This window comes from Rattus norvegicus, chromosome 14, assembly GCF_036323735.1.
Source record: "Rattus norvegicus strain BN/NHsdMcwi chromosome 14, GRCr8, whole genome shotgun sequence".
Lineage (NCBI taxonomy): Eukaryota > Metazoa > Chordata > Mammalia > Rodentia > Muridae > Rattus > Rattus norvegicus.
Window position 1 is genome coordinate 21,871,427 of NC_086032.1, and position 18,492 is coordinate 21,889,918.

Genomic DNA, 18,492 nt, shown 5'->3' on the forward strand with positions numbered 1-18,492 from the left:
AATTAGTTAAATTAAAGCTGTTTACTTTATTTTCATCTAATCTCATTACCAAAACAACATTTGCTAAAACCCCTTCTGTTTATTTATTTAATATTCTGAAACAATAAAGCTTTAAGGGACTATCTGGAGGTTCCTTTCACTTCTTTTTCCTATCAAGGATATGACTTGAAATGTAAAAATGCTTGAGACACAAATTATTACTACAAAATGCACTTTCTCTGCTGGAATTCTTTCATTTTTTTTCTAACTGCAAGCTGAAGAGATGCTTAAAGTGCATTAATTTCCACAGAAATTAATCTTGCCTAGATTGAGTTAAAATAAACAAATTTTGTTACCAGAGGTTTCCAATTGGTGACTATTTTTGATTAAATAATTTTTAGAACTAATAATTTCAGGACATTTTATTTAGAAAGTAGAGATAGCAGAAAGTCACAGAGGAAGAATCTTAGCCAAGCCAGGGTTTCAAAAGTTCAGGCTCATCTTGATTTGCCCGGAAGATCTGTAACTTTGGTTACATCACATTCTGTGCAGACATAGTAGGGTTGGGCTGTTTGTCATACAGCAAGCAGGGATGTCTGGCAAAGGCAAAGAAAAACTCCTCAGACGTAGCTGGGTAAGTTTCCCAGGTCATCTAAGGACAAGGCTTTGGGGAAGTGCAGGTGTGAGGCTATCAGTCAGCTCTTACGGAAACTGGAACATCTACCCACAAAGTACAATTTAATTAGTACAATTATAAATTTATCATTAAATAAATATTTTTATTTAACACAATCTACAATCACGTAAAAAAAAAACCCAAACTAATGCTTTAAGAACCTCTTGTACGTTTGGTTATGAGTAAAACTCTCCAGCCTGTTTTAAGAAGTCTCTAAAGAAAACAGACATTTTTTTATCCATTGAATGAGCAGCTATTACAACCAATCTCCATTGATCAATATGTCTACATAATCTGAGGGATAGTCTGGCTTTGCTTCTCCTTCTTCTGCTTATTTGTAATTTTCTCTTCTTTTAACATATAGCACACATTTGGGGCCAAATAGCATTAAACAAGTGTAGTTGAAATATAGATTAGTAAAATGAAGATGGGAAAATATAGCACCTCACTTGGTCTCAGATATGGCTAACTCCAGGGGATCAGATTTTGTCCATGGGCATCTGTCCTTCCTAATTTCTTCTCCACTTGGAAGATATAACTAATGCCTGCTCAATTCATTTTCCTAAGTTACAAACTGAAGCAGTGCGGCATTTTCCCAGTATCATTCTCAGATGGGCTTTTGAAGAAGCAGTCATAATTGGTTCATTAAATTTAGAAGACAACTCTGCCAGTCTTGTAAGTCATGGACACAGGGTTTGCTTCCCTTGAACTCTCTCTATAAAACTCCGCCCTCCTTCAATAGACTGTCCGATCTTTCTACTTTGATCTCTTACAGGCATCTCCAATTTTAAGTACCCGTCTTGAGGTCTACTCTCCCTAGTGTTCTCTCACCCTGACTTCTCAGGGAACATCTCTGTCCACCTACGTTTATATTACCTACAATGCCTGTAACAGTGACCAGTGACTATTCATGGTCCTACCTCTAGTCCATTATCTACATTCTCGACTAGCTGGCCCGGAAACCAGGAAAGGGAATAACAATCGAAATGTAAATAAGAATTACCCAAGTTAATAAAGATGGAAAAAAATTAAACCCTCCCCCCAAAAAAGGAAAATGGGTTAGATATTTAGAAGTTAGAATCTTCTGAGTGTTGTATTAGTTTAGCAGAGTCAAGAAGAGGAAGAAATCATGCAAAGGAGGAATACACAGCTCTTTGTTCCCAGATAGTATAGTAATTTGGGGTGGGCTGCTGTAAGGCTAAGCTTATAAGTCAACTTAATACATTTATCACAGATCTGTATCTTCTGACTTTTTGCATGCTCTTCCATGGCTAAGTTCCAGTGTGACTCCTTTTAGGCAGTCAGGACTCTTTAGGAAATAAGTTCCCCGAATCCTTCACAGGTTCAGGCTGGAAAGATTGAGGAACGTCATCCTCATGATATGAAGTGTTGGTAAAACCGATTACCAGTATTAGATGTTTAGCCCTGCATGTCTCAGAGAGATGACTCGCAATGAGGTGTCAGGTTTCCAAGACATGCTGTTATAGTCATTCAGATGGCCAAGTGATACAGTGAGCACTGACAGTCAACAAATCTGGCACCAATAGTGGACGGGAAGCTATGAGAATGTAGCAAACAGGCTGCTGCTGGGCTTTTTTTTTTTTTAAAGAACTGAGATGATGTCTTAAAAATAACATGTACCTTAATTCATTTGAAAATTATGATTAAAATTATTTTATAAGTTGTTTGTTTACTATCAAATACATTATATATATATATATGTTTACTTTTCAAAAAATCTATTTTTTGTATGCATATGTGTGGGTCTATGTGAGTGCATATGAACACCTGTCTGTGAACACACAGGGCTAGAAGGATGATATTACATAAAGTGACATCATATATCACCTTTCAACCATTCTTTTGAGCCAAAGTTTCTCTTTGAACTTGGAGGGATTGCTTTAAGGGCTAGCTTAAAGCAGCAAGCTCAAATAATCTCCCTGTGTCTGATCCTCTCTCTCCCAGGAGCTGGAATTTCCATTCCAGCTTGGGCTATCTCAGGAGTATGGGAATCCATATCTTTATGATTTCAGAGAGAGCACTCTTGGTCACTGATCCATGTTTTCAGTTCCCAAATCAACTGTATGAGGCAGATATCACAATCACCCATTTTACAAAGGAACAATAAATTTGGTCATTTTGGAAAAGTTGTTCAGTCCTACAAGGATCTGAACATAGGTTTGATCTTCACACTGTGGAAAGCCAATGTACATCATGTGAAAATCAACTTAAAAGTCTGGTCTTTGTCAAAAATCTCTTCGTACATATGAAATAATGTCTCTTAGGAATAACATCTTTTAATTCTTTTGTATTAGATGTCTAGGATATTTCGACGTTCTTCTGGAGTGGGTCGGTTTATCAAGTCCCATGTTATCAAGATAAGGTATGTAGACCGGATCTGTAATTTCAACCTAATATCATTAAAATGACATGTTTCATTGACTTGGATGCTCAACCACCCTGAGACTCATGGTAGCAAAGATTTTTCATAAAATTTAAGCAACAAAGAGTATGCTATTTAACTGGTTTGAAGGATGTCTTAGTCACAGTGGAAAGGTAGTAAATACTTTACAACGGAGTCCCAGCTGTTAGGTAAGAAAAATTATAGAGAAAGGAGACAAAATGAGATGGTTCTACAAACACCAACTCCCTCTTAAGGAAGGAGCACAGTAGAACAGAATGTAAGGGGTTTTTGTCTTCCTTCCTTTAAGTCTATAACCATTTCCTGTGTAGTGTTTGTCATGAATCTCAACACATCTTTGTTGTTATTAAAATGCTTTTTTGTTTTAATACTTTGGTAGAGTATAATATACATAAATTAAACATGGAGTTATCTTCAGAGACTAAGTCTTATCTTTTTGTGCATTTATTTATTCTGCTCCTATATGTTTTGATATAATGTTTAAAAGGCCTAGATTTTATACTGAGATAAATGAATAGATAGATAGATAGATAGATAGATGGATAGATAGACAGATAGATGACAGACAATAGGCAGGTATATGATAGGAAGGATATATATATATATATATCCTTCTATATCCAACTATATATAGAGTTGCTAAACTTAGTGATAATTATTCTTTTTCTGTTTCTTTCTTTTTTGTCTCCATCTTTCTTCTTTCCTCTGACTTACTAATTAAATTCATTTTCTGAAGTCTACTAGAGACTTTCCCGCCTTAATGCACAGTATAAATGTATATATTTGAATCATTGATCAAATTATGTCTTTATAAACTACTTCTCTAAAGACTGTTTATTACATGATAGCAGATACTAAAATATCAGTGTTTTAATACAATATATACTACATTTCCACAGTTCACCTCAAAGGGTCAAAAGTAGGTGTGAAAGAGTGGGTGCTAGTGGATATTACAGCATTGCACTGCCACAGGATCTTCCATTTCTGCCTGAGAGAAGAGAAGCACTAGGCATTGTCAGTAAGGGACATCATTTCTGCACACATCCCTCCAGCCAGAATTTGGGGGAGAGTTTCAGTAAACCTCAAGAAAGGCTAGAAATGCAGTACAGTTCTGTGCTCAGAAGGCAAAGAACAATGGATATGGTGAACCACATGGTCTCTGCCACACTTCACTGGGGAACAATGACGTCCACTATCAATTTTGTTCCAAATTCCTTAAAAAGAAAACTCTTTAGCTAAACAATAAGTATGATTTAATGAGCACCTCAAAAAATTCTGAAAACCAAGGAAAGGTAGAGAACAGTCTTCACATTGCTATCCTGTTGCTAACACTCCTCCAGTGCTTGGCACACTCCTCACCATGCATCCTATCCTGTTCCCTTGATCTGGATACAATGCTAAGCCTTGTATACACAAAAATCATCTACAATGTTTCTCTAAACTCATGGAGACCACAGAGGTGGAATCATTTGTCTGTTTTGCTCCAGTCCAGATGAACAAGGCGTGAACATTCTTATAGTGCTCATGTTTCGATATCCATCTACTGACAGTGCCGAGCACATCAAGAAGAAAATTGAAAGGACTTTATATCAGAGTCTGAAGATCAAACAGTTCCCTTTGACTATTAATAAGCCATCGTTTAGCCTCACACGTAAGTCTTTTGCTGTTGTTTGCCATTTTTCTAATTCTCTTCGACTGCCATCTCCTGCATTTTTCCTAAGAGTCTGGATTATGTAACTTCCAATTTAGAAATTTACCTCTAGTAAGTCTGTAAGTGGGCTTGGGATGAAGATTGATCAGACTAGGTCTCCTTTACTCTACTACTTTACTTTTAGACCTCGTTTCCACCTACCTTTCTACAGTGCATAGCTGTGGGGTAAGAGGTGTGAATGGACAGCATCTTTGCATAGGTTTTAAGTGAAGGAGCGTCCTGTTCTTCTTTGAGTTCTTCCTGGGCACTTCAATATGAGAGAGGGTCTCAGGGAGACGTCGTCAAGGTGCATGGGCAGATTTCCTACTTCGTGTTAGACTAGGTCCTTAAAGTTGGCGTGAGAGTCTTCTCTCACCAGTGACTATTGGGAATATGGAAAAACTACACTGAGTGGCAGCACCAGTTGTGGTGGAAGTCGGAGACTACATCTTAGACTTTGGCTATAGCCCCCTAAAGAAAGTCACTGGGACATTTCCCCTTGTTCCTTCATCCCTAATCTTTGTGCTTGTTTGTAATATAAAACCCTAAAATAAAACTCTCTGAGTTCATTTTTAAATGAGATTGCGTTATTTGAGCCAGTGATCAAGTCAAAGGATTGTTATGTATTACTTGGCTATAAAATTTCGATATCTTCCTGAATTATGAGTATTTCAAATAATTAGCCACGCTGTTTATGAACCTATGAACAAAGTAGACCAGAAAGGGAAATGTGTTTGTATGTCAACTAACTTCTCCTTTATTACAGCCATTGACAGCAAAAAGATGAGAAATCTTCTCAACAGTCGTAAGTTCCAAAATTATTTATTTTATAATAAACAGAATAGATAAGAATCATAAATAATTAGTACAGATCATCAACATTTTCCTTCTTATACTTTCATAAATCAAGTACTTATTCTTTTAACTTTTATTGTATACTTAACATATTAGACATATATAATATGACTTTGTATTGTTCTGGAATATATATATATATATATATATATATATATGTCTCATAGTATTCCAGATGCTATATTACAATTCTAAAAGTATCATTAATATTCTCTCATAATTCAAGAGAGGACCAAGTTGAAGTTTTTCTTGTTACTTTTAAGGCTTTATCATTTTATGTTTTTTGAGGTTTGTTTCCTGCTTCTCATGTGAATATATTTTGAGTTTCTGTAGGCAAATATGTGCCTATTATCAATGTTGTGAGAACACATGCAAGTCTTTTTAAAGGCTGGCTTGAAGTTTGGTTAATTGAAGATTTGATATCAGGGAATAATAATTTTTCTAAACTACTCTTATATTTTAGAAAATGAAAAATATTATTATTTAAATTAAAAATAGGCTAAGGATAATAGTCTCTTGTCACATGAAGGACAAATTAAGACATCTATTCAGAGTTGGGTTTCCTGAAGAGTAAAGTACTCTTGGCTAAAATGTGGAACCTCCTAATGCCTTATTCTACTCTGTTACTCATTAGCTTGGATGCACAGCAATTTGTGTCCCTCTCCAAGGTTGGGCTTTCTTAGCTAACAACTATACTGCTATATATCTATGTAAAGTAATTAAAATAATATCCAGACTTTTTGATGCTCACTAATGACCTATGTGTTGGTAAAAAGAAAAACAAAATGGCTCTAGAATGGCCAACAGTAAAACAAAAATCCTTTTCGGAACCGTAATTACATGCTATCATGGGCAGATTACCACAAGGATATTTCACATCCAGAAATATCAAGCTACTATATGGAATGTTTTCCCCGGTCTAACTACACCTTAGTAGGTATAAGGCACACCATATTGTTCAGTTTGTTTTTTGACTTAGACTTGCAAAATTCAAGATTATCAGAGTTTGCATTAGTTTCTAATCTGTGAGCTTGCCCCAGTCCCATCTCTCTTCCTTAAAGGATGCTAAGTTAACACATCCACATTTGACATAAAAGCTCAGGGCCACCTTCCCTTGGCAGAACACTTGGTCAGTCTATGTGACTGCACTTTTTAGGTTCCAAATCTATTATGCATCCAACTTAAACTGTTTCCATTTTTGCTTGTCCTCTAAGATCATTTATTATTTTTTGTTTATATTACATTGTTTTTTTGTGAGACACTTAATTGGGTAGCCCTGACTAGCTTCAGACTGGCAAAATTCCTGTACAGGCATCTCAAATGCTGGGATTATAGCATGCCAGGCTGTATAAGATTTAGGCAGAGATAGAAATTGAGTTTTGAACTAAATGCCTAAGCGTAAAGATAAATATTGCCTCTGAATCTCAGAGCAACCAATACAATATATATGAAACAAGCCAGAGACTGCATGCTAAGAACAGGTTAAAGAGTTGCAGAGGCAAAGAATTTTCTAATTATACTCTCTAAACACAAACCATGATTCTTTTTCTTATCATGAGAATAAACGACTGTGTGTTTCTTTGTCAGGATGTGGGATAAGAATGTCATCTTCCAACATCCCATTACCAGCATCCTCTACTACTGAACGAATTGTCCAAGGGAGGGAAACAGCTATGGAAGGGGAGTGGCCATGGCAGGCTAGCCTACAGCTCATAGGGGCTGGCCATCAGTGTGGAGCCACGCTCATCAGCAACACATGGCTGCTCACAGCAGCTCATTGCTTCTGGAAGTAAGTTCACTGGACTCTAGGGAGCGTTTGTTTCCTAATCCTCTCTTGCCTTGTCCTTGATTTAGTGCAAGGGAACAGCTCAGTATTACCAGCTTGTTCTCTAATGTGCCCCTCCAGTGCTCTTTACACAGTAGAAGAGGCTGTGCTCTTGATTGTATCATTGTGATTCTAGTGTTATCGTTCCTATAACATTATAGTTTACTCATTATGAAGACTATACATGTCTTAAGGAAAAAAGTTAGTCACTTTAGTTTTGTTCCCCCACCAATGATCTCTGTGGCTTCTCACAGTCAATACCCAGTGCTACTTGATTACAAAGGAAAAAAGGCTTAGAAATCTGTTTAGAAGCACTCCCTTCTCATTGCATTATCCAGGAAACCCCATGGGTGTGCATGACTCAGAAGGTGTATAGAGGGTAGCAGAGACCTTACCTTGTCACTCTGCCCTCATAGTATGTAATTCTGGTCATGTGTGTAATAGCTGAGCCTGAGCTCTCAGTTCAGTCTTACAGTTGTTGCTCTCAAAACTTTGACATGCACAGAGTCTTTAGAGCACTTGGGGGTTGAAGCACATAGTCTTTTCTCCCTCGTGGATCACCATCAGCATAGGGAGAATTTACCAAGACAGGAGGGACTCTGAATAAAGGCTCTTTCCTTGCACAGTGACACTGCCTATGTGTGCTCCTAAAGTAGCTTTACTCTTTTTTTTCTTTATTAAATTGAGTATTTCTTATTTACATTTCGAGTGCTATTCCCTTTCCCGGTTTCCAGGCCAACATCCCCCTCCCCCCTCCCCCACCCTTCTTTATGGGTGTTCCCCTCCCCATCCTCCCCCCATTACCGCCCTCCGCCCAACAATCTAGTTCACTGGGGGTTCAGTCTTAGCAGGACCCAGGGCTTCCCCTTCCACTGGTGACCTTACTAGGATATTCATTGCTACCTATGAGGTCAGAGTCCAGGGTCAGTCCATGTATAGTCTTTAGGTAGTGGCTTAGTCCCTGGAAGCTCTGGTTGGTTGGCATTGTTGTACATATGGGGTCTCGAGCCCCTTCAAGCTCTTCCAGTCCTTTTTATGATTCCTTCAATGAAGAACAAAACCACATGATCATCTCATTAGATGCTGAGAAAGCATTTGACAAAATTCAACACCCCTTCATGATAAAAGTCCTAGAAAGAATAGGAATTCAAGGCCCATACCTAAACATAGTAGCTTTACTCTTTAAGGTGCTTAAAAAACTCATTCTTCTAAGGGAAGCAGAATGATTCCAAGTCACTTAACCAGTTTCTATGTAGTCAAGGAATAACGAGAAGGAAAAAGAGACTATTGCATATCTATGAACCCCAAAGTCGCTAGCATCATGTCTTCCTGTCAAACACAAGACCCACTTGCTTGTTAAGATTTTCTGACATAGTCATATCATTATAGTTACCCAATGTTAGTATTTCTAATTTCATGAGAATGTTAATCCAACTTAGTTTACAATTGTGCTCTTTGTATAAAGTAAAAATTACAACCAGAATGCCAGCTTAATATTAGTAATGAATATGAATATTTACTTTAGTGAGTCTAGTGTAATTTCTGGGGATAGGCAGATCTACATAGGAATTGAACATTGATGCTGATAATGATATTTTACTATTGGTTTTAGTAACATTTTTTATAGTGTGAGAAGAATGGAAATAAATTCAAAGGGTAATAGGATGAACAAATGCAGGAGCTTTAAAAATTACTTTTAAGGAGCGTATGAATGAGATCCAGCAAAAGAAATTTAATAGTTGTTGACAGTTATGATTTCAAGGGAATATATTTTAAGATATGGCAAATATAGCATCTTTGACACTGATAAAAGTGATCCAAAGAGCTGGATAAGGCGATGATATTGAAAAAAAAAAGAATTATATTTTGAGCATGCTGTAATTTCATAAAATGGAGAACTATGGCAGACAAGAGACAATTGGGCTGTATGAAATTTGTGACATAACCCTGGAAAAGAAAAACATTTATGTGAAGGAAGAGTTAGAGGGAGGGGTACTGAGCAAACTGTAGCAAAGGGCTTCCAGTAAGGGCAGCTTAGCCCTTGAATGTCAGGAAGGGGTGTGGGCCTGGGTGGAGAAACGACTTTGGGCATATGAGGAACTGCACAGTAGACACATTCCACTTAGCCTCAAAGATCATAATAAACAAGAGCCAACAAGCAAGTCATCAAATCAGAATGGGTGCTTGGATGCAAAGGGAGCTTACCTACTAATATGTTGATTTCCTTAAAAAAAGCAAAATATAGTTTTGTGCACACTTGATTGAAATGAAAGAACAAGAACTCAAAGAACTCCTAACAAAACCCAAATTTAATTTTTGGAAATGATAGTGCTAATTAATTAATTACTTATGCACAGTTATTTGTGTACCTCTTTTCTTTAAAACTTTTTTTTTTATTTTTACATTTTAAATGTTATCCACTTTCCTGGTTTCATATCCAGAAACTCACTATCCCATCCTCCCCCCACCCTGCTTCTATGAGGGTGCTCCCTCACTCACCCACCTACTACTTCCCAGCTCCCCACCCTGACATTCCCCTACACTGGGGCATTGAGCCTTGACAAGACCAAGGACCTCTCCTCCCATTGATGCCCGATAATGCCATCCTCTGCTACATCTGCGGCTGGAGCCTTGGGTCACTCCATGCGCACTCTTGGGATGGTGGTTTAGTCCCTGGGAGCTCGGGGTGGGGGTGGTCTGGCTGGTTGATACTGTCGTTCTTCTTATGGGGTTGCAAACTTCTTCAGCTACTTCAGTCCGTTCTCTAAACCTTCCACTGGGGATCCATTCTCAGTTCAATGGTTGAAGAAACCTCTTTTTCATGGAGCAACCTACAACAGTCCGTTCTCTTACCATAGGAATTTTTCAAGAGCATAATGGTAAAAATTGGACAGATGTAAAATTTTAATTTTCTTCCCCTCTTCTTCCTCCGTCTCTTCCTCTTCTTCCTTTCTTCTTTCTTCCTTTATCTTCTTTAGAAGGTAATGTAAACCATCACATAGCTTATCCTTTCATTTTCTGCAGAAACAGAGACCCAAGTAAATGGATCGCTACCTTCGGTACAACGATTACACCACCGTTAGTCAAACGGAGTGTTGGGAGGATTATCATCCATGAAGAGTACCACAGAGATAGCAATGAGAATGACATTGCTCTAGCTCAGCTAACCAGCCGCGTCGAGTTTTCAAATGTGGTTCAGAGAGTCTGCCTCCCAGATTCGTCTATGAAACTGCCACCAAAAACAAGTGTCTTTGTCACAGGATTTGGGTCTATTGTAGACGATGGTGAGTAGTTTCACCCTAATTTTTCTGACATTAAAATAATTTTACTTTTTAAAATTTTATTTAATATTATTTTTTACACTCCAGATTTTATCCCCCTCCCGATCTACCCTCTGACTCTTCCACATCCCATACCTCTCCCTCTTCCTGTCCCCCTCCCCACACCACCAAACCTCTTCCCTCCCTAGGGCCTTCAGTCTCTTGAGGGTTAGCTGTGTCCTCTCTGACTGAACCCAGACCCAGCAGTCCTCTACTGTATATGTGTTGGGGGCCTCATCTCAGCCGGTGTATGCTGCCTGGTTGGTGATCCAGTATCTGAGAGATCTCGGGTGTCCAGAGTAATTGAGACTGCTGGTCCTCTTACAGGGTTGCCCTCCTCAGCTTCCTCCAGCTTTTCCCTAGTTCAACGAGAGGCGTCAGCAGCTTCTGTCCATTGGTTGGGTGTACATATCTGCTTCTGACTCAGCTGCTTGTTGGGTCTTTCAGAGGGCAGCTCTTTCAGATAGGTCCCTTTTTGTGAACACCCATAGCCTCTGTAATGGTGTCAGGCCTTGGTGCCTCCCCTTGAGCTGGATCCCACTTTGGGCCTGTAACTAGATCTCCTTTTCCTCAGGCTCTTCTCAATTTTTGTCCCTGTGCAATTCTTTCAGACAGGAACAATTATGGGTCAGAATTTTTGACTGTGGGATAGCAACCCCATCCCTCACTTGATGCCCTGTCTTTCTGCTGGACATGGGCTCTACAAGTCCCCTCTCCCCACTGTAGGGCCTTTCATCTAAGGTCCCTCCGTGTGAGTCCTGACAGTCTCTCGCCACCCAGGTCTCTGGTACATTCTGGATAGGTCCCCTACTTCCTAACTCCTGTGGTTGCCTGTTTCCATTCTTTCTGCTGACCCTCAGGGCTGCAGCCCTGTTCCCCTCACCCAATACCCAATCATGTTCCCCTCTTCCCCTCCCTGTCTCCCATTCACACTCAGGACCCTCCCTCCCTCCCCCTTCCTGTGATTGCTTTCTTCTCCCTCCCAAATGGGATTGAGGCACCTCACTTGGGCCCTTTGACTTGGTAACTTTTTTGAGTTCTGTGGACTGTATCCTGAGTATTCTATATCTGAGGGTTTTTTTGTTTTTGATTTTTTGTTTTGTTCTGCTAATATCCACTTATCACTGAGTACATATCATGCATGTCTTTTTGGGTCTGAGTTACCTCACCCAGGATGATATTTTCTAGTTCTATCCATTTGTCGGCAAAGCTCAGAATGTCCTCATAAAAATATGGTTCAGGGGCTGGGACTCAGTTTGCAAAGTATCGCACAAACAAGTGGTAACAGATACCAGTTACCACATAAAAGTCAAGTATGATGGCTCATAACTGTAATAGATGAATTTAATGTTCAGTGAGGTACCCTAAAACTCAAACACTATCTCAGAAAATTAGCTGAGAGTTATTGAAGGAAACACTGACCATCAACCCTTTTCTCCACATGCATATACCATAGACATGCACTCGCACCCATTTTCATATGTGCACACATACAAACATACACACACACACACACACACACACACACACACAAATAATGATGATAATGTGGTGGTGGTGGTGGTGGTGGTGGTGGCGGCGGCGGCAGTCAAGTTCTTGGGGGTGTAGCTCTTGATGGTGTGGGAAGCTGTTGCTTGAGAAGTAAGAGATATAAAGTCTTGTCACAGAGTTCACAACTGAAGCAGTAATAAGAAATGACAGAGACTAATAAGGAAGAACAGAATAAGTTAGAGAACATACTAAAGAACAAATACAGGACTAGTGAAAAGCAAATCGTATACTTGAAGTAAATACTTTTGGTCACCATATACTTTAAATACCATTCTTGATGATAGCTTTTCTCTATTTTCCCGCTATCTTCTCTTTAGAAAAGTGCAAAGATACCAAATCTAAGAATTACATAAATTGAAATAGAAACTGAAGAATTATAAGTGTTAACCTGTTACACATGGAGAGATTAGTCAGATAATTAACATAAAACAGACACATTTAATGTTCAAGGAATAATCTTCTAAGGAAGCCAGGCATGGGGTGCAAGCCTTTAATCTCAGCACTTGGGAGGTAGCAGGAGACAGATCTTTGAGCTTGAGGGAAGCCTGGTCTCCAGATCAAGTTCCAAAATAGTCAGGGCTATACAGAGAAAAAAAACCAGAAGGAAGCAGAAGACACACCATGTGCTCAAACACTTAGCTTAGTCTTTGAAAGTACAACTCTGTTATGTGAAATTTTCTCATGTATCCTTTACATAAACTCAGCATTGTAAGGATTTTTTTAAAATAAATTTCATTTGCTTTCCTTTCTACTACTCACTCATGCTTATTCTGCCATAGCTTGGCCCAAACCCCAAACTGCTTCCCATTTGTACTGAACCATGCAGGATCCTCCACTCCAACCCCCATGACTAATTGGTCATCCATTTTACTTCCCATGTTATGAAACTCTTTAAATAACATGGCAGCAGGGAGAATACTTCTCTGTGTTGTGTCCTGCTTTCTACTTTATATTATCTGGAAAAAACAGATGTATTTATTTGCAGCTTGAGTTACATCCGTGTGATGGATCTTCCTGAGCATCCAGTAACAACTGCACAATGTGTTCCTATGAAAAATCTTATACACAGATAATATCTGTGTCTAGTTTCAAATGATGCCTTGGAAGAATTATTAATATGATTTAATTACAATGCCTATGTGTTTGACTTCTTTCATGCAGATGCAGGATAGAGCAAATACAATTCAGCAAAAAAAAATTTTCATATGATACTTACTGCTTTGGTTCCTAAGAATATACAATTTACCTCTCACCTGTATCTAAGGCACAATCATATTTGAAAAACAGATTATTTATTTGTTTGCTTATCCATGTGTATATAATAGGGCCAACACAAAATAAACTCCGGCAGGCCAGGGTGGAGACCATAGGCTCTGATGTGTGCAACCAAAAGGATGTGTATGACGGCTTGATAACTCCAGGGATGCTGTGCGCTGGATTCATGGAAGGAAAAGTAGATGCTTGTAAGGTAAGTTGGAAGTCAAACCTTTGAAAGGAAGTTTCCATTAGATAATTCTGTGCTAATGGGGCAACTGTATTGAGTATTTGATGAGCATTAACCTAAAGTAAAGTACCTTTAGTGTGTAGCATTTCATTCAGTGCAGTAGATACGTGCAATGCTATCATTTCCCCATCCTCCATATTATGAAATAAAAGTCGGAGGTCCCCACTTTTGGTCCACACAGTTATTTTATGCTTCATTATTTTTCCTTGTCTCTTTTTTTTTCTGTGGGGGAAGGGAGTGAGCGATTGAGAGAGAATCTCCTATAGTAGTCTAGGTCAATCTCAAACTTGCCTTGTAGCTGAGGATGGTCTTGAACTCTTGACCTTCTTTTCTATACAACCCAAGTGCTAGGGTTATAAGACCATACAATCATAGCTGACTTCCATTCTCTTCTTAAAGTCAAGCCTCAAAGATAGAGAACTGCTCCTCTGAATGATGCATTTTTCTTAGAATTCCTTTACCCAGAACTAGAAGGCAGGTTTATTTTGCCAGGCATTGGGAGTTTTTTTAGTGTCTGGTGCTTGAGGGAACATTTTCACTCTGTATAATGAAGTCCTCTGTGTGTGTGTGTGTGTGTGTGTGTGTGTGTGTGTGTGTGTGTGTGTGTTTGTGTGTATGCATGTGTGTGTTTGTGTGTGTGTGTGTGTTTGTGTGTATGCATGTGTGTGTTTGTGTGCATGTGTATGTGTATGTGTGTGCATATGTGTGTGCATGCATACGTGTGTATGTGTGTGTGCATGCATGTGTGTTATGTGCTCATTAAGCAAACTTATAAAATAATATATTATAAAATAATGAATTTTCTGGAACTTTTCAAATGTCTTCAAGTTTATTTATCCCTCCTTCCTGTCTCTCCATCTGCATTATTCCTCCCAACTCTACAATTAGGTACCCCTCCCTCCTCATTTCAACATTTACTCCTTCATAACACCCATGTCCTATCAGATTCTTCAGACCTACATTCCCTACCCTCCATGATCCATTTGTATTTTCCTGGCTTCTGTGATCACCCAAGGTTATATCCTCAAATCTAAAGAGTCCTAGCTAAAGTCCACAAGTAAGGCAGAACATGTGGCATTTGACTTTCTGAGTTCCAGGTTATTTCACTCAGTACATTTTCCATCTATTTATCAGCAATACACATAATTTGTGTTACTTTACTGCTGAATAGGATTCTGTTACAGCACATTTTTATTCCTCATTAATCAGTAGAAGGACATCCAGTCTGCCTCTGTTTTCTAGGGATCGTGAATAGATTGCCGAAAAGAACAACTCCTTTTCTTGTTGTTTATCTAGTATATATTTTATATATTTCTGCTTTGTATTTTATTTCCTTCTGTTTACTAAACTTGACCTTGGTTTGCTCAGTTTTCTCTTTTCAAGTAATAATATTGTATTTAATTAACATCTTTGCTCTTTTCTGACCTAGCTATGCAATGCTCTAAATTTCCCAATGCATCTATTTTTCATGTATTTTCTGTTTGTCTCAGAATATTTTATTAATTTCATTTTTTTCCATTTCTGTGACCTTGTAAAGATTTTGTCCATTTGTTGACTTGTAGTTACAAGCCACTCTGGTTCAAGGGAGCCCTCTGTAAATCATTTCTTTTCTATGGTTCACCCCTCCTTCTCCGCTCGAGTTCCTGTTTTCACTGACCCATCTCTTATAGTTAAAATTTACCTTACAACTGGTTTTGTCTTATTATTAGATGTCTTGAGGGAAAATATTTTCACCCAGATGCCTCCAGCTAGAACTCTACTTCGAGGCTTTGCTATGTGATATTTGGAAAGAACATCTGTGCCTCTTGTCTCTATTCCTTACCTCCTTTTAGGACTTTCAACCAGCAATATTGGGGTTTCCCTATTATTTTCTCCAAACAGTTCTTCCTAATGACTCATGAGTGACATCAATGTTAAATCCTAATAGTCATCTTTGACACATTTCTTTTAAAAAAAAAGCTTAGTAACAGCGTTTAATAATGTTTACTGCTGGGTTGGGGATTTAGCTCAGTGGTAGAGCGCTTGCCTAGGAAGCGCAGGGCCCTGGGTTCGGTCCCCAGCTCCGAAAAAAAGAACCAAAAAAAAAAATAATAATGTTTACTGCTCCCCTTCTTAAAACCTTATCTTCTCCTGATTCTGAATTATTTCCATCCCATTTTTTCTTCATACCCCATGTCAATGCTAATTGAATCTGATGGCTTTTTTTTTTAACCTTTTGTGATAAATTCTCTCTAGCCAGTTCTATACTGCACCTCCACTCTCTCTTTCCTCTCTCCACATGTCTCCCCTCGTCACTAGCCACCTCTTTTCTACTTTAGTACTCCTTTGGCGCATTTGTAAGATAAATTCAGCAATATTTACAGGACCCTGTTCTAGTTTGACAAATGCATTGTTAGAATATTTCAGTGATCACCTTTTGTTCTTAGAAATATGAAGCAAAGCTTTCTAAACAAGGCACATGGTGTTCATAGTGTTTCCAGTAACTCCTGGCCAACCGCAGCACATGCCACTGGCCTCCTCCACTGCTGTTTTCTTTCTCCAATAAACATCCTTTTCACCCTTGTATAGGATAGATTCCTACATATCAAAGAGAATTTGCAAAAAAAGTCCCTCTGTCCACAGTGCCTTGCATTACTACTTTCTGATGCCTAATCAAGACCTTTGCTTTCTTTTTTCCCCATCTTTATTAAATTGGATATTTCTTATTTACATTTCAAATATCATTCCCTTTGCCAGTTTCCAGGCCAACATTCCCCTAACCCCTCTCTCTCCCCTTCTATGTGGGTGTTCCTCTCCCCATCCTCCCCCCATTACTGCCCTCCCCCAACTACATTTCCCAAAGATATACTGGGAAAAATCCACCCTGAACAATCAAATATTCATATTGTATGTTTCTCTGCCAGTTACTGTAGTTATTATTTGTCTGTGGGAAAGAGACGATAACTATGATATTTATTGAGTTTTTTTTTTCTATTCCAGGGTGATTCTGGTGGACCTTTGGTCTATGACAATCGGGACATCTGGTACATTGTAGGCATAGTAAGTTGGGGGCAATCTTGTGCTCTTCCAAATAAGCCTGGAGTCTACACAAGGGTGTCTAAGTATCGAGACTGGATAGCCTCCAAGACTGGCCTCTAAAGTAGACTGTTGTGAGTGATAGCCACAGACCACAGAGCAGGATACCTGAAGATTGTACAGTATCACGTAGAGTTGTGAGTTATAGCCACAGCCCATGGAGCAGAATGCCTACAGATTGTACATCATGTGCATTATTACTAAGAGTCATCGGGATTGAATGAGTGCTTTTGCCAGATGTCAAGGAACTCTTCAGACCGAGACCAACGTAAGGTCATGAGGTGGCTTTTTGTGTATAAACTTTTACCAAGAAGGAAGAAAATCTGGCAAATAACAGGCAGCACCAGTACCTCACTCACCAAAGTGCCTCGTTAATGTGACAAACACAAACAGCTTCCCTCAGGATATCAAGAGCTGCCAGGTGGCTACGATCTCACCTCATATGATACATAGAGCTCCAGGACTCATCTCATAAACATCAGCTAGCATCTTCCTTAAGGATTCAAGACACAAGCATTTTGGAACTCGTGACTGGACATTTGACTGCTGCAATGAAGGAGTGTGGAACCTGAGGTAAAACTTGAACTCTAAGCTGGGTTTGCAGCTGACCGAGCAGGACGTTTTTCTCAACCACAGGAACTGTCATTATCTAGATGCATTGGAACTTGCCGTTACACTGTATAATGCCCTCAAGCAGTAGCTTTAGAGAGCAGATTACATTGTTAAGAAGCATTTCTGACTGTCTCTTGCCATCCACATATCAATCATATTTCGTCCAGCAAAGAGAAAAAATAGAATCATTCTAAGTATTTCCCCACTAGTATAGGAAGGATAAAAGGAAGCTGATGAAGGCAGAATTATCTGAAAAATGATTAGCATCAGGGAACTCTAAACTTTTGATGGAAGGTGTTCTCCAAATATTTATTTAGAAGTATAGGCATAAGCAAGTGGCAGCTGATGCTTTTGTAAATCACCAGCTCATTACCAAGTTCTATGTCTATCAGAATGTCAGGTGGGGCATGCCTCAAGTAAAACACTTAGTACAGTGCTCACTATGCACTAAATACAAAGTCCTAGTAAGTGAGGGTCCCAGCAAACGAGCTTCACTATAGTTCAAAGCCTGGTGGTTGGCACAGTGTTAGCGAGCACAGATTGTCTGAGCTAGGCCAGTGGCTCATGTACTTTGTCTCTGCCCTATGCAAAGTATATGTATGATTTTATGCAAATGACCCAATAGCTCTGTTAATTAGCACTTTCATCTGGATGGTGTGAATAAAAAGACTACCTCACTGTGGGTTTTTTTTTCTTTTGAGGATTACATGTATTAATACATGTAAAGTATTTGCAACAGCATCCGAACACAGTAAGTTCTCAGGATGAATAAGCTACTATCAATATTAATGTTCCTTGGACTTTTAAAAGCACATTGTACTTTTAAATGTCCCGGCTTCTTTGAAAGATGCGAATAATTTCAAAGTCCCTTAAATTACATTGTTGTAAAACAGATGCAGTTTCAAAATCAGCGTTTCCTGGACTTAATTTCGATCTGTGTCTACTGTAGCCAGTACTCGTGGGATGCTGGTCGTCAGGCTTGC

The 18,492-nt window shown here is 38.9% G+C and overlaps 1 protein-coding gene across 1 annotated transcript in view; it reads left to right on the forward strand.

The window, feature by feature from the left end:
- Tmprss11f (transmembrane serine protease 11F) overlaps window positions 1–18,187 on the forward strand; it is a 40,526-nt gene extending 22,339 nt beyond the window's left edge. Inside the window, exons 4-10 of the mRNA XM_063273858.1 lie at window positions 2,971–3,038; window positions 4,565–4,728; window positions 5,534–5,572; window positions 7,210–7,411; window positions 10,472–10,731; window positions 13,644–13,786; window positions 16,802–18,187. Of these exons, the coding sequence (XP_063129928.1) occupies window positions 2,971–3,038; window positions 4,565–4,728; window positions 5,534–5,572; window positions 7,210–7,411; window positions 10,472–10,731; window positions 13,644–13,786; window positions 16,802–16,960 (1,035 nt within the window). The 3' untranslated portion in view covers window positions 16,961–18,187. The remainder of the gene's footprint in view (window positions 1–2,970; window positions 3,039–4,564; window positions 4,729–5,533; window positions 5,573–7,209; window positions 7,412–10,471; window positions 10,732–13,643; window positions 13,787–16,801) is intronic.
- The last annotated feature ends 305 nt before the right edge of the window (window positions 18,188–18,492 follow it).